Here is a 14,907-nt window from a genome sequence, read left to right as displayed (position 1 = left end):
ACCCACCACAACTGGGTTGGCACGTGCCTTCTGGATGGTGATCTTCAGTCGTCTTCTACTAAGGGCTGCTTGCAGGCAGCTTGACAAGTCTTGGTCAACTAAACAATTAAGTGTTAAAGACAAAACTCCCAAAGGAATTAATATAATTTGTCCCACTAGTTTTAATGGGACCTTAAAGCTTATATGAAAAGTTGTACTTGGAATCGTGAAACAATTCTTTTTTTAGAAGCTCCTATGAAACCAAAGTAATGTTAGTTACAATCGCTGCCTCGAAGGGATGAAATGCAATGCTTTCTTTTTCCTGCTAAAATAAAAAATATTTCCCTAATATATCTGAAGTTAGGGCAACCTAAGGAATGGCCCAACAGAATATGATTCCATAAAATCACCACAGTTAAATGAAAAATAATGCATGTTTTCAAGCAGCACACATCTGATGCCTACTTTCCAAAGAAAGTCAAACTACTGAGCAGGTAAGTCACTCTGTAAACTCCTGTAAGCAGCCTTTTGAGGTATTAGACCAGCTTTGGGCTACTAATGGATAAAAATTAAGTATAAGACAACAGATCTACCAGCTTTAAAATCCTGAGGAACTGGAAAAAATGACCATATGCTTTTGTATACGATAGCCATGTCTGTAGCATAGGAGCACTGCAAAAAGTTAAAAGTATCTGAGTGATAACTACACATTATGTCTGAGGGAATAGCTTTTAGAAGACATGAAATTCAAAGAATACTGCAGAACACTGAATGCTTAATGACAGAATTAAAGCTTATGTTTGGTCCTCATCTTTCTCCAGTTGCTCTTTCATTTTGCTCCTAAAATCCTTGATTTTGTTAACAAAACTTGAGCAGGAAAGTTGACTACCTGAATGTGCCAGACATCTCCTTTAAGTAGTGTGTTATTCATAAATACAAAGAAAATTATATTTATTTTTCCCTTCCAAAACCAAACCCATTATATTTATGATCAGATTTTAGTTTCATTTTAAGAAGTGACTGAAAATTTCCTTGTAAGGATTTTTTTAAAATTAAATTCTAATTTCCATTCAGATGTACTCGGGCACAAGAGAAAACAAACCAACTAATAGTCTAACAGAGAAGAAATGTTTCATTTGTTGTTTTCTAGCCTGATTCAAATGCAAAAAATAAGAATGTGAATAAACTAGGCTAAACTACATAATTAAGTAAACATGGACAGACATCGTGTATCTGATTAGCAAGAAGAAGAACTAAATTTACTATAAAGGCTATATTTAGCTGCAAATGAACATATTTTAATGGCTACTAACCAATCAAAATCAACCTTTCCTTAGAAAAATAACCAAGAACTAGATTTAAATTGATTATTAAATCAATTAAATCAATCCAACCTGTCAGAATCTCTCTCATTAGAGTCACTGTTAGATGCAAAGCTGCTGCCTGTATGGTATGTCCACGCAGGCAAAACACAAGACGATGCAGTGCCAAACGTATAATGATAGCATAGCACCTTCACAGCACATCCACCCAAAATTACGCCAGACACTGCCGAGTCCTAATGCGTGCACAGACCTCTCCCAAACTGAGTGCATCCATTAATACGTGGAGCCCATTAATGTGTCCTATTTTCCTGTATTAACCAACCAACAAACATTAAAAAAAAAAAAAAAAAGTGGGTCCCTGTAACAGTCTGACCCATTTTGAGAGTCCACTGAAGCCAAACTGACTTTTATTTCTTAGGAAAAAAAAAAAAAAAAAAATTGTGCTTAAATATAAAGCAACCAGTTGCAGCATTGCGGGATTAGTTGGATGAGTCCTTCAGCAGATATAATCAGCTTAATGGCAACAAAGATCACTGCACAGTTAGCGCAGCTGTGACACTCAGAAGCATTTCACTGAAGGGGAAGGTTTGCACGAGGCCGGAACGGTCCCTTTTATTTCCAGCCTTTTTTCCTCTCTCCCTCTCTCTGTGCAGTCAACATCCCCATCAACTCCATTAGCATGAAAGAATTAAGGAGGGAAATGGGTAGGGTGGAGCAATTTACGTCTGTGGGTCAGCATACTTACACAGCGTCATATAATTCAATTAAATGGACAAATAAAGTGGTGCTAGTTGTTTTCCAAACTCAGGTTAATTTTAACTTAATTCCCACTCTGCTGTGGGCTAAAGGGCTGCCTGCTGTCTGAGCCTGCCTGATACGCAGCTAAATGACCAGCTATCTATTGTGGAAAGGAATGCTGTAGGAATCCTCCTGCTCTTACTCTTAGGATACTCCTAAGAGTATCCTTTCTCTGAGGATATTCTTAGTATCCTCATCTTCCCACAAAAAAGAAAGACTGAAAGTAAAGACTTGATTCCCCTAATTACAGCTCCATTTGCACCGGCAAATCCATTGCTTTATATTATACCTTTTCTCACTGTTAAACTGTAAAAAAAATACAGTAGAACATAATAGATGTATGGAGATTTTAGCCTGCCCTGTAAGAAATTAAGAAACACTGTTTTCTAGGCTTCTCAAATTAAGACTTTCACCACTAAATGCAATGATCCACCTCCAACATATAGTATTAACACACACAAAAATAAGCAACTAAATCCTGATCTATTCACCACTAACTAGTCCGTTTCTGGGTTTTGCTTCCTCCAGAAAAAATCCCCTGAGATGCAGGTGAATGCACTAATGACTGAAAACAGCTGAGGATAAATACAGAAGACCCGCAAATCTGTTACCTGGAGGAAACTAATGGAGAGATATGGCAAAAATACGAACTCCTTGGAAACAAGCCATTTGCTTGTAGAGCTTGCTAAGGTCTTCTGCTCTCTGATCTGGTAAAACTTAAACCTGTACAGTTGCGCTTTGGAGCAAGAGCTCTGAAGAAGAATTAATTTCTGTTTGCAGAATAAAGACCTTTTTCAGTACTGCAATGTTTTGAAGCCTTTACAATAAATCAGTGCTTGAAGATCCACGGCACTTTCTATAAATAATACAAGTGTGCCTCCTTTTCCTCTGCCAAAACTTCCTTTGCGCTCTCCAAAACGGCAGCTCAACACCCTGCTGTCACTCTCCCCACCAGAAATACTTGCATTTCAGCAGTTCTGCGTGGATATAATTTGTAAAGTGCTAGGCGAATAAGCACACTCTGAAATGGGAAACGTTATTGACAGACTACCTGGCACTAAGCTTTCAAACCCACCAGGAACGTCAGGAGGCCAGATTTGCACATGTCAAGTCCATCACCTTAGGAGGCTTTCAAAGTTTTGATTTTTGTGACTCTACAAAACGCATCTCTGGAGCCATTATATGAATTAGTTGGAAAAGGGTGGGGGGGAAGGAGGAGCAGTTAAGAACAGCAATACACCCCTGCGAGGACATTTAGAAGCATCTGGCTCAGAGATATTAAGAAAGGAAAGAAAAATTAATCATGCCGGCTGGGGAAAAAAAAAAAAAACTGGCATCAGCACAGCCACCTTGTCATAAGGCAGATATTAATAATGTGAACCTCCAGGGAACACTCAGACATCTGAAAGATCCACTTGTTGGCTATCGCAGAGCAGGCAGGTTTAACTGATGCCTCTTTGAAACCTTCTGAATCTTACGCTAAAACACCTCTTAGGAATTTTTTGCAGCAAAACGAAACCCTCAGTGCTAAGGATCAGACATTTACTGAATAAAAAGAGAGAAATCTCTTTTTCCTAGATGGTATCAAAGAGAGTGCACAAGGGAGGGCGACACACCTTGCTGCTTATAACCACGTGCTACCGTCTGCAGCAGAACGGAGCAATGCCCAGTAACTGGGTGCAAAAATATCAGATGCTGAAGCTGTGGATATCAGATAAGTAGGATGTTAGGAAGAGGAAAAGAAGAGGATTAATTCCTGGGGATACATAGGCACCTCACTCCAACAGACTTTGACTGCCCGATCGGGTGTTAGCCACTTAACGTGTAGACCTGTAGCTTAGCTGCCCCGTAGCTATGAGGGACACACAAGAGAAATGGAGGTGAAAACTGGTTGAGCATTTTAAAAAGAGAAGAAGCAAAAAGGATCTTGCTGGAATGGAAGACAACGGGACAAAACATGCCTGGCCAAGACACCACAGCAACAGGGGTATGTCCTGATACCACATCTCAAATATAGCTCCTTAGAGTTAGAGTAAGAGGTAAAGTTGGTGGCAGCAACAATAACTAGAACTCACATTTTCAAGAGAATTTATTTAGCCAACAAAACGTGGCAAAAGCCTCCTTTTTTTCTACCTCATTACTTCTCCAGCGCTGCAGCAGTCTTTCCTGCCTAATGCACTGAAAGCAAACACGACAAAGGAACCACTGACCTGCCTGTCTTTGGGAAATGCGGAGCGTTGCTAAAAGCACGCCAGACACCCCCAACATAATCTTAGATATATTTTCTGATCTCTTCGACCATCTGCGACTAGCTACAACTCCAGATTCACAGGACACGCAGCTGACTCACTGAAGAGTAGCACCAGCTACAAACTAAGTGTCTAAAAGACAAAATGACGATTTGGATGCTTATATGCTATTTGGCGATGCAGGAGATGCTACCATAGGAGCTAACAAGCAGCCACATCAAACAAGATGGGTTGTGCTTGGCAAATCTAGATGGACAATTCCCCAGCAAGGGAACATTGCTCAGATATCCTCGGTTTCGAAACAGCAAACTCCTATGTTTAAGTGGAAGATGACATCCTGGAGACCTGTGCTGTGCCAGGTGCTTTCAGTAGCTGGGCACAAGGTTGAAGCATCATCCCTCCAGAAAGGCAGTGCTACTATTACTGCCACTATCTGCTTAAATCAGAAACAACTTTGCAGCCGGATGACTGTGTTTGTAAACCACCCTATCCCAAGGGGAAACATTTTCTGCAGTGGGTACAGCTGTGATACATCCTATGCAAATGAAGCAATTTTCTCTTTTTCTCAGTGAAAAGCCTCCCATTTCTTCCCCATCGCTGAATTTATCTCCCAATGGACTTGATAAAAAGCAACACTTGCAGGTTTTTTTTTTTTAAGTGATCCCAGAAAGGGACACATTCAGCCCTAAGACACATGCCAATAAAAGTCCCATTGACTTAGGAAGGGAATTCATGTGTTTATTCTTCATCAGAAGTCCTCAGTAATGACCCCTTACCATCCTTTAAATCCTCAGTAAGACTGCTTCTGCCATGCCCCTCCGTGTCACCGCCGTCTGGCATTGCTTGGGGAAGCTATGAGCCAAGAACACCATTTTTCTGCTGATCTCTGTTTTGTTCTCTTACTTCCATTCACTCAACCTTTCCATTTGCACTACCTGTTGCACTGCATCTGATGCCAAGACGATCTCTTTGGGAAAGGGATGGTCTTTGCTCCTGCTTTATGGCCTTGACTGGCATTTCTACTAGCTACAACAGACAAAATAAGGTAGAAGAGCTGAGGGCAAAATTAAACCTGCCATTATCTATGTGCCAGTTTACAGTTCTGCCTTGCTCGTGGCATAGAAAGGCACCGCAGTCACATTCACTGCTCGCATACATCTGAGGAGAGAACTAGGCAGAGCAGTGAAAACTTGCATTTTTAGTAAATGTTTTAAAAGCTTGAAAAAATTTTCTTTTCTACTCAATTTGGGCTTTCCTTTCCCCCAAGCAAAACAAAACATAACACTTTCTCTATGATTTTGTAGTTATTCTTAGGTAAATTCAGAGACCTGTTTCAGATTATAATTTACATGTGCGCAAGAGCATGTAAATGAGCTTGAGCTAATAGGCAAAAAAGAAAAAAAAAAGCTGATTTAAAACAGGTCTAAACGCATAGTTTATGTCATCTTAAATTTTAGACTCAATACACATTTATAATCCGTCTTTACATTGTGGTTTATCCCAAGCGACTGGGCTCCCGTGGCTTAGCAAGTTGTTTCTTACCAGCTGATGAGTGCAAACCGACCACATGAGCGCTTAACTTTTCCGTCTGAGAAGTAAAATTGATGGTTTGAACTTACCATAGCTCTTAAGTTTTTCTGCTGCTGTGAAACATCCAGATCAAAACTGCCTTCACGGTTTAAATTAACCTCCTTTACTTTGCAATTAGGACTGGAGGTGAGAGTGTATATGATCACTTCCCGTCATTCAAAAAACAAGCACTCGGTTATTAAGCTATGAAAAATTGATCATTCGCAATTGCTGAGCCATAACTTTACAAATCTCTTCTGAGTTTGACCACTGGAATTTAAAGTGCAATGCTCAATTGCATACCACTTCAGAAGCCAAATTACCATGTCATCTGTGAGCACCGCTTGAAAACATCCTGACAATAGCACGTGGAATAGGGCATCACAGAGAAAGTAACCAGGCAGCTTTTGCAGACCTGGCTTCTGACTGAGATTTCATCTGCACAGTCTGAACGTGATTAAAACTTGAGTTTTAAAAAAAAAAAAAAGAAGAAAAAAAGAAAAAAAGAGGAAATTGAAATTTCCTGCACACAGGCCTCTGGCCGAGTCCAAGCACATGTCAAGGTTTCTCTGTAGCACGTTTCAGCCTACTGCTTTCTGAAATACTTCTCTTGTCTTCCTTCTGTGTGGGAGAAAGTCAACCACTCAAAACTCCTTCCTTACTATTTTGTTCATTAATCACTATCTTGCTTCAAGGGCCATGCTGAAAGGGAGACATGTCTCATCTGATCACCAAGCCAGGGAAGGAAAATGCCTACAGACAGAGCTGGTGCTTTCCTCTTCTCTCCCAACGCCTCACATGCACACAAAGCTCATCGCTAACCGTGCCCAGCCTCTCCGTCAGCAGCAGGGATGCGCGGGGTTTTCTCCAGCGTGCAGCTGCGTGGCAGGTTGGACTCAGCGGAGATGCCGCCCGGAGGGACGGCCGTCTCCGACCACTCGGCTCCATCTCGGTGCCACCCCTCTCCACGGCTCCGCTGCACGGCCGTGGCTGGCCAGGGCACACGCATGCTATGAACCAGACCTCTGAAACAGTCCTGGATAAAAATAACCTTTAACGCTATTCCCATTCCTTTTCCCTGCCTCACAAAAATACTGCTGGATGTACAGTAAAAGAAGGCAATATCACAGAAAAAAAAAAATCAATTAAAAGAAATTTGCAAACCGTTGTGTTAGAGCACCTCATTTAGAGCAGCCGCTTTTTATCTGTAGGGCAAGTAATTGCAGTACTATCGCAGCAGTAACATCATGCATCAGATAAGATGACAACATTTTTAGGGGTATTTATTGTAAGCATACTAAATTCAAGACTGTACCCCGCAAATTAATTTTCAAGGGTGACAGAAGTCAGCTGGCTAGAGCTGTTATTGCTAATAGCTAGAAAAGACCCACTTAATCACTTTGCATTTTTATTAGTAGAAGATAAATAAACGTTTCTTTCACTAATAGTTTCATGCTTGTTTCATCTCATTTTATCCGGACTGCAAGATCTGTTTTATTTCATTTGATCAGTTTTCTAAGGATCTTAGAACTACCATATTTTAATAATCTTGTTATATCCACGAGATAAAAAACGATTATTTGCCCCACCATTTCCCAAATGGGAAACTGAGATGGAAAGAAATCAAGTGACTTGTTCAAGGTCATGCCGGGATTCTGTAGCAAAACTGGAGAATCAGAAACCTGAACTCGATTCTGAAAATAGCCATAAAGGGAATTTCCTCACTGAATCAACAGGGATTCTACAGATCTGGACATCTACCGCTAAGCTTTTTAATAACACACGTAGCTGTGGATAACCCAGCTCTGAATGGACGGATCCTGTTATTTCTCTCAGCCAAAAAAAAGGGTAAGTTCTCTTTAATAAATAAAACTAGCCTACCCCCACTACCAGATGGGGGGAGCCTGAAGTTTAGCAAAGTCGCTTGAAAGCATATCAATTGCTGGTTCTGAAAATTTCGAAGAGCAGCTCTGCATCACAGGTGTGTCTCTCTGAAGAAGAAAAAAACAGTAATATTCATATTTTAATTTTTTTCCTTCTAAACCTTAGCAGAGCCATAACGCAAGTTAAAGGGAAATATCCATCTCAGAGTTCTGTACATTCAGGACACGTGTTGCTCACGACATGTTACTGTTAAGTGGTGAATTGTTCAGCATTGTGGTATGTCTGGATTTTTCCGTTAGCTTTTATATGAACACTTCTCTCCCCGATGACGGGGAAAATGACAGTTGCCAATGCAATTTTGTTTGCAACTATAAGCATTTAACAGCTTCAGGAACTCTGTTTTGCTCCTGTCCAGGCTGGGCAGGAATGAAGCAGGAGCACGCAAACAACACAACAGAAACCTGGAGAGTGAAGCCACCAACTTAAAAGGAGGAGGCTGAGGCTGTGCCGTGGATGGGACATCAATGAGTAAAATAGTATAACAGCAAGTAGCATATAGTAATAGCAAGTATATACACATACTGAACAGCTGCCTTGTTCACTACATTCTGTCCATATGAAGCAAATATCCTGCAGTGGAAAACAAGAGGTGTTTTCCAGAGACAGTTTCAAAAGGGTGTTGAGGGTAGAGCAACCATTTATACACACAGAAATACCAACAGTTGCTCATTACGTTAAAACCTGAAGGCTGACCAGACAAGGCATTTGCCCTAGACCTCTAAACTTGAAGAGTGGAGCTCAGGAGATCTTTAAACGTTTTTGGCAAGTTGGACATTAACAGATGCTTTAGACTTATGCAGTGTTAATGGGAGGAGCAGGTATGTCAAACTAAGTCACTGGCTGCGTCCAAGCTGCGGTTTCCATCTCTCTTCCAAGCTGTGTTGAAGTACATTGGCAGAACAACATCCACCGGGGATGTATCGAATGCTGACCACAGCAGTATTTGTCCTCTGCAAAGAGGATACGAGTGGAACAGTTGAATCTGCATAAACATCGCATTAATAACAGACTGGGTGAAGATTGCATTTTAATATTGAACTCCAGTTGAAGTACCTACTTATTTAAAAGTTCAGAGAAGCTTCTTCGGTTGCCGGTATTGATGAATATTTCAGTACCCACTCCTAGGGAAGGCTGTGTGTACAATGCAACGCCACAGGTCTCAGGCTAGGACCTCATGCTTCTTCCACTGTCTTAGGAGTTAGGGGGATCGGTGTTGTAGTCAACACTCAAAGTCATACCACTGAGTAGTGCTTAGGTAAGGGCTTGAGAAACCAGCCATCAACTAGCACATACAAACCCCTACAAACAGAGGGAACATTTTGGAGGCTGGAGCAGAGACACTGACTGCTTTTCTGAAGAACAGGCGAGACCACATCTGCCTCTGCTGGTTCCTCTCACACTACAAATCTACCTTAATGATTATTTACACTTCCCTCTTCCAACCTTCCTCTCTCCCCTTATGTAAACATACTATAAATACAGACTTGGCATAAAGCCCATCCATCTACTGCTCAGCTTCCCCCGATCCTAAACGTCTTTCTCTGGACAAGCTGTGATTTAGCTCCAAGTTCCTGTAAGCCTGAGCAACTTCTTCCAACCTCCATCAGCACTAATGTGACACATGCCCTTGTGCTACCGATGAGAGACCCGTACCTTGAGAAACCAAATCCAGCATGACTCACATGGACTTCTTTATGGGCACCCTTCTTCTGTGGCTCCCATGAGCCCTTTATGGGTTCTTCGGGGTTTTGGAGGGAACACTGACAAAAGTCACCCTACACTGTACGTGCCATAGGACTTTGCCCCGAACAAGACCAAGACCTCTGGCCAGTGTCAGATAATCCGTCACTATAAGGTACTTGTATCCAAGCCAGATATTTATTGATATTGATCTGCCTGGTCCCAGTGAAAGACTTTTGTTCTCCCAACCCGGGACTTTGACCTCAATTAAGTTATGAATTTCAATCCGATAGACTGCTCCACTTACCCTGCTGCTCTCCCTGACTGGATTAATTAGAATTAGCTAGGCTGGGAGTCACCCCGAGCGCCTCATGGATCATGTTATTTTAATAATAAATAAAGAGACAGCAGCAGCATACAAGGAAGGATTTTGAAAGATTGTTCATCCAAGAGCATCATTCAGAACCTGCCAATACTAATTTCTCTGAGTTTGATTACCTCATTTACTTCTTTTTATTTCTATTCATTAATTGAGTTTTATCCCCCATTACTTCAGCTCCCCAAATGTGCCCTTCCTATAAAGGAACCAGACACACACTTTGCTGTTACAAAGTTTTATTACTGCAGCTCATCAAAAGTATAGTTAGCAGGAATGGAATAGTCATTAAGCATTTAATAATCTAATAGTGCTGAGAAAATATATATATAATAGGGGAGGGGGAAAGGAAAAGAGAGGGACAAGGCAACTCTGTCTATTGCCATTAAGCGTGCACCGAGGGCTCTTTTATACAGATAGTCAATTGGCTGGTGGACAAACCCAGCGTCTTCAAGAAGGTAACATCTAACACTGGAGAAAATGCATATATCCATTAGGATATTTTCTGACATCACAGTAATGCCTTTGGAATGAGCGTAAAAGGAGCTGAATAGCAAAGAAATTTGACTGGCAAGGAGAAGTTTCTGAACTAGTGAGTCAGGGCCTGACAGCTACATTATCCTTATTACTCCTCTTTCCCTATAAAAGCAATTACATACTTGAAGATGTTGGGTTGCCCAGGACTGTGCCGAAATGGATTGTCTCGGCCAGCCATGTCACAGACATACTAGGGAGTTATTGACCCATAAATGAACACTTACTTGTCATGCTCATTTTAATGTTTAATTGGCTGGAACCGGAGAAACGGATTTAGATGATGGAAGTTTACCAATTCCTCCAGCGCTGGTACCCAGCTTGCAGACAGCCAGCTCCTAACCCAAGAACAAGCACGGCAGACAACTTCAACGCACCTTCCACCTTCATCTAAGTTCAGCCCTTCATTTCATAAGAAACGCTTCTCAGGACAGGATGATTTATTCCAGCCAAGCTGAGCCTTGTTGTAAGAGGACGGAAGACCCCTTTCAACATGGGATGTCTAAGTTGGGACAGCCAATTGGTCTGTTAGATAAACTAGACGGTTACTCCAGGATGGGATTTACTTGTTTTGTTGCAAAAGGGAGCAACTGAGCAGTCTCTCTATGAGAGGGAAAGGGAGGATGGCACCAGCCTTTGCTTCCCTATGCAGGCAAGCACGGCCGAGACCGCTGCTACCCCTCACCAGAGGGGACTCCTGTTCACGTGGGTTTCCAAAAGCCTTTCGACACATCCTCTCACCAAAGGCTATTAAATGATACTGTCATAGAGCACCAGGGAAGGTTTTTGCACTGCTTGATAACTGATTACAAAAGTAAAGACTGAATAGGAATAAATGCCCAGTTCACACAATTGCTGGTGATCGCTGGAGTCGCTGAGGGATCTGTGCAAGGGCTTGGGTTGTTCAACCCACACAAACGAACCGGGGAAGCAGGCTGAGAGTGAAGCATCCAAGTCTGTTAAACCAAAAGCTGACTGTAAAATGCTACAAAAAGATCTCAGAGTGACAGGGTGAAAAAACTGCAGATTAAATTCAGTGCTAATAAACACCAAGTAATGCACATGTGGAAAAATAATCTTTAGTCTAAATCCACAGCGATGGGCTCCGAACTAGCTATTACCTCTGCAGAAACAGATCATGAGTTGTAACAGACAGCTCTATTATAACACCAGCTCAGTATTCAATGGTAGTTAATAAAAGGCAAACAACAAGGAGTGATTTGGGGAAAAAAAAAAAAAGAGGAAATAAGAAAACATCATTATATTGCTTCATTAAACCTCATGTTGCACTCACAGCTTGGGCACTGAGAGAAGCGCTGCTCCCTTCATCTGAAAAGAAATAAGGAAAAACTAGAAATGATTCAAAGGATGACAAGGAGGAGCAAAGTTACCAAGCAGCTTCCAAATGGGGTAGGATTAAATAGATTAAACTCCTCAGTCTGAAAAAGAAGTGATCAAGGGGAATCAAGGAGGCCAATAAAGTCAAAAACAGGACAGAGAAGGTAACTGGGGGAACAATTACTGTTTCTCATTACACAAGAAAGATGGGCTTTCACATGAAATGATTGTGGCAAGTGCAAAGCAAATGCACAGTTAAACTACAGAACTCCCACTGGCATAAAAGGTTGGGAATCCAAAGAGGGATGAGAGAAATTTATCAAAGAAAAATCCAGGAGTGCAAAGATAATACCAATGGTTCAGGAAGCCTCCAAGCCACAGACTCTGGGAAAATATATGAAATTATTACTCTGTGCTTACCCTACTCTGTCCCCTAAGTATTCACTCTTCCCTGCCGCTGGAGACGTGACACTGAGCTAGAAAGACTCCTGCACTGACAGCTATTCTCATGGATGCAGAAGTAAGATGTACAAGTTGAGAGACAGGAACCTCCTAAATTAGCTTTGCCGTTTTGAGTGCCGTTTTGCCACTTACAATCTGTGGAGCCAAGAAACAGCTATGATCATCAAAAATCTTATTTAAAATCTAAACAAAATAAGCATAAAGAGTTATTCCCCCAACATCTAAAGTGTTAGAACAATCGTATTTAGGAAAATTAACAAAAGTACTTTGCATCAAAGACTGCAAATTCAAGATGCCCCAATGATGCACTCAGAACTGTTTTTCTGTTAGTTTTTGTTGTGTGTGGGTTTGTTTAATTTTGTTTTTCGGAGCAAACTGGAAGAGACAACTGCCGACAACAGATGAATACAAATTCCATTTGGAAAGTAAACCCAGACTTTCTTATATTGAAAAGTCCTCAGGGAGAAGGTGAGTGGCAGAATTTAACTCCTTCAAAACAGAGAAAGCTTTTTCAAGAGGCTGAACGCAAAAAAAGATGTTCTAGGAACCATCTCTCCTGAGCAAAGAGTAGCTGATCACTTGGCAAAGGTTATTCCTCTGGCAGGGAGAGGTGACGCCAAGGCTATAGGAAATGAAGCAAGGCTAGAGACCATTCCTATGGTGATTAGAGACCGCTCCTATGGTGATGCGTTCACCTGAAAAACCAGCTGGGCTGCCAGTGGTATCCTGTTTGCTCAGTTAACCAAACACCTTAATGAGGGGCTAAAGCATTTCCAACAATGCCTTCACAAATTACAGGTGTTTTAGCACATGCTTATTCAAAGATGACCCCAAGAGACCAAGAGACAAAGGGGCATGGGACCATCCCATGTCCTCGCAGGGAGGCATTCAAGGTAAGGCTCTTTCCTGCCTTTGCAAAGACTTAAAGACAGTGGGGACTAAGCTGTTTCTCCTTGGCACCAGAACGCATGACAGCACCATGGTGCCACCTGCACTGACCTCAAAGCTCACTGCTGCTGGCTTCGGTCTACCATGAGCATTGGCAGAGACTGCAGCCATTGTACCACAAAATAGCTGTGCTGGTCAGGCATGGAAACAGGCACAAGGCTCCCTGATGCAGAGGGTGGTCACGCTCCCTGAGCTAAAACTATGTGCCTGCTGCCAGACTGCATTCCTCCTGCACCAGCACTGGCCACGGAAAGTGCCTCCCTCTGCACAACACAGCCCTCAATACAAGGTGATGCCCGCAAGCCATGCAATCTCACAGCAATCCACTAAAATGTGCTGCTGTCCTAGGTCCCTGGCTTTAAATCCTGCATTTTGATTACCCTGAAAGCAGCTTAGATTTTGAGGGTAAAGCAACAGAGACCACTGCTAGTTTTTTCAGGACCAGCTCCTGGATTTCACTTTTCAAACACTGGTTTTGCACACCGTGGTTGAAAGGACCGTGTGGACCCTGAAATCACTGCTGGAACAACACAGAAGCCTGCAGTTGCTTTCTCAGCTGGTGAGCCTGCTTTGCAGGCAGTGCTGCACGCGTACTGCTTGAGCAAGGGTGCCAACTGCCTTGCTGCACCAGCAATGAAGCAATGATTCATATGTCTACAGGGAGCAGAAGAAACAAAGACTGTACATGTCAAGCTGGAAGATGGGAAGAAACAATGCAAAAAAGCCCAGCCTGCACAAGCAGAAGGAAACATCTCGTCATCTGTACAACCTACAGTTTGTGTTGATGAGGCTTGAGGTGTCTTCAGAAGCTCAAGAACAAACCAGGGATAAATGTCTGCATCTCCCAGCATCTATTTAGAGCTGCAAATATTTTGCAAATGTTTCTGCTGAAAGGGACTTTTCTCCCAGTAGGTAAAATCAGCATCTGCTGAGTGGTGACCATTTAACATTCAACCTGCTGCCAATCTACATTCCATAGAGAGACCCGCAGGAGAGACATGGAGCTGTGCCACTTCTAATAACTGTGTGACTGGCACCATGTCAATGCTTTAATGTAGAAAGCAACCCGCTGTCACTAAGCAGATCTCTCCTTTCTTTTGGCTAATGGCTTTCACACCCATTGGCAACAATGTCAAGACTGAAGGGGTATAAGCCTGCAGAGCCTTCTGAGATCTGCTCGGCAAAGCCGACTACAGAAATATTGAGACAGGGATGGGGGGGGGCGGTATATGGAAAGGAAACTATTGTGGTTAATAATTCTGCTCTCGTTGCTTTGCTTTTCATCTTTGTTTAGTGTCTTTATCCGTTTGCCACTGTACCTTACTACCGCAGCAATGGTCAATTCAGCAGTACCTGCGACATCCTTTGCTTGCTGTGAGTATCACTACGCCAAACCCTCTGCAGCAATCCAGGACAGGGTCCCTTCCTGGCTTTATGAGCCAGGCTTTTAGTATATTTAGGGGGAAATTTATACTAGGGACATTAACTGCAAGGGCACAAGGCTCAGACATTTTCCTTTTTAATCCCAGCCAGGTTTAGAGAATGGTCGTAACAGCAGAGTACTTTGGCAGCTGGCATCCTACCTGCAAGCATGTTTGCACTGATCAGCTTGCAAACCAAGGTGGTGGGCTGCATGGACACAGGCACATATTCACTGGGGAGGGGGAAGGCTGTGTAGATACAGCCTGTGGCCTTTGGTCCTCGG

General features: G+C 42.4%; 1 protein-coding gene across 4 annotated transcripts in view; it reads right to left on the bottom strand.

Annotated features, from left to right (window-relative positions):
- ACBD6 (acyl-CoA binding domain containing 6) overlaps window positions 1-14,907 on the bottom strand; it is an 88,286-nt gene that overhangs the window by 22,847 nt on the left and 50,532 nt on the right. Inside the window, exon 7 of one of the 4 annotated variants that reach the window (XM_087732954.1) lies at window positions 7,786-7,911. The exons of the other annotated variants lie outside the window; for them this stretch is intronic. Within the exon in view, the coding sequence (XP_087589080.1) occupies window positions 7,807-7,911 (105 nt within the window). The 3' untranslated portion in view covers window positions 7,786-7,806. Of the gene's footprint in view, window positions 1-7,785; window positions 7,912-14,907 lie in introns of those variants that run through there. 4 annotated transcript variants of the gene reach the window in all.

Source organism: Nipponia nippon, unplaced genomic scaffold (assembly GCF_047370975.1).
Source record: "Nipponia nippon isolate SJK-2023a ecotype South Korea unplaced genomic scaffold, ASM4737097v1 scaffold_5, whole genome shotgun sequence".
Classification (NCBI taxonomy): domain Eukaryota; kingdom Metazoa; phylum Chordata; class Aves; order Pelecaniformes; family Threskiornithidae; genus Nipponia; species Nipponia nippon.
This window is presented reverse-complemented; position numbering and strand designations above follow the sequence as displayed.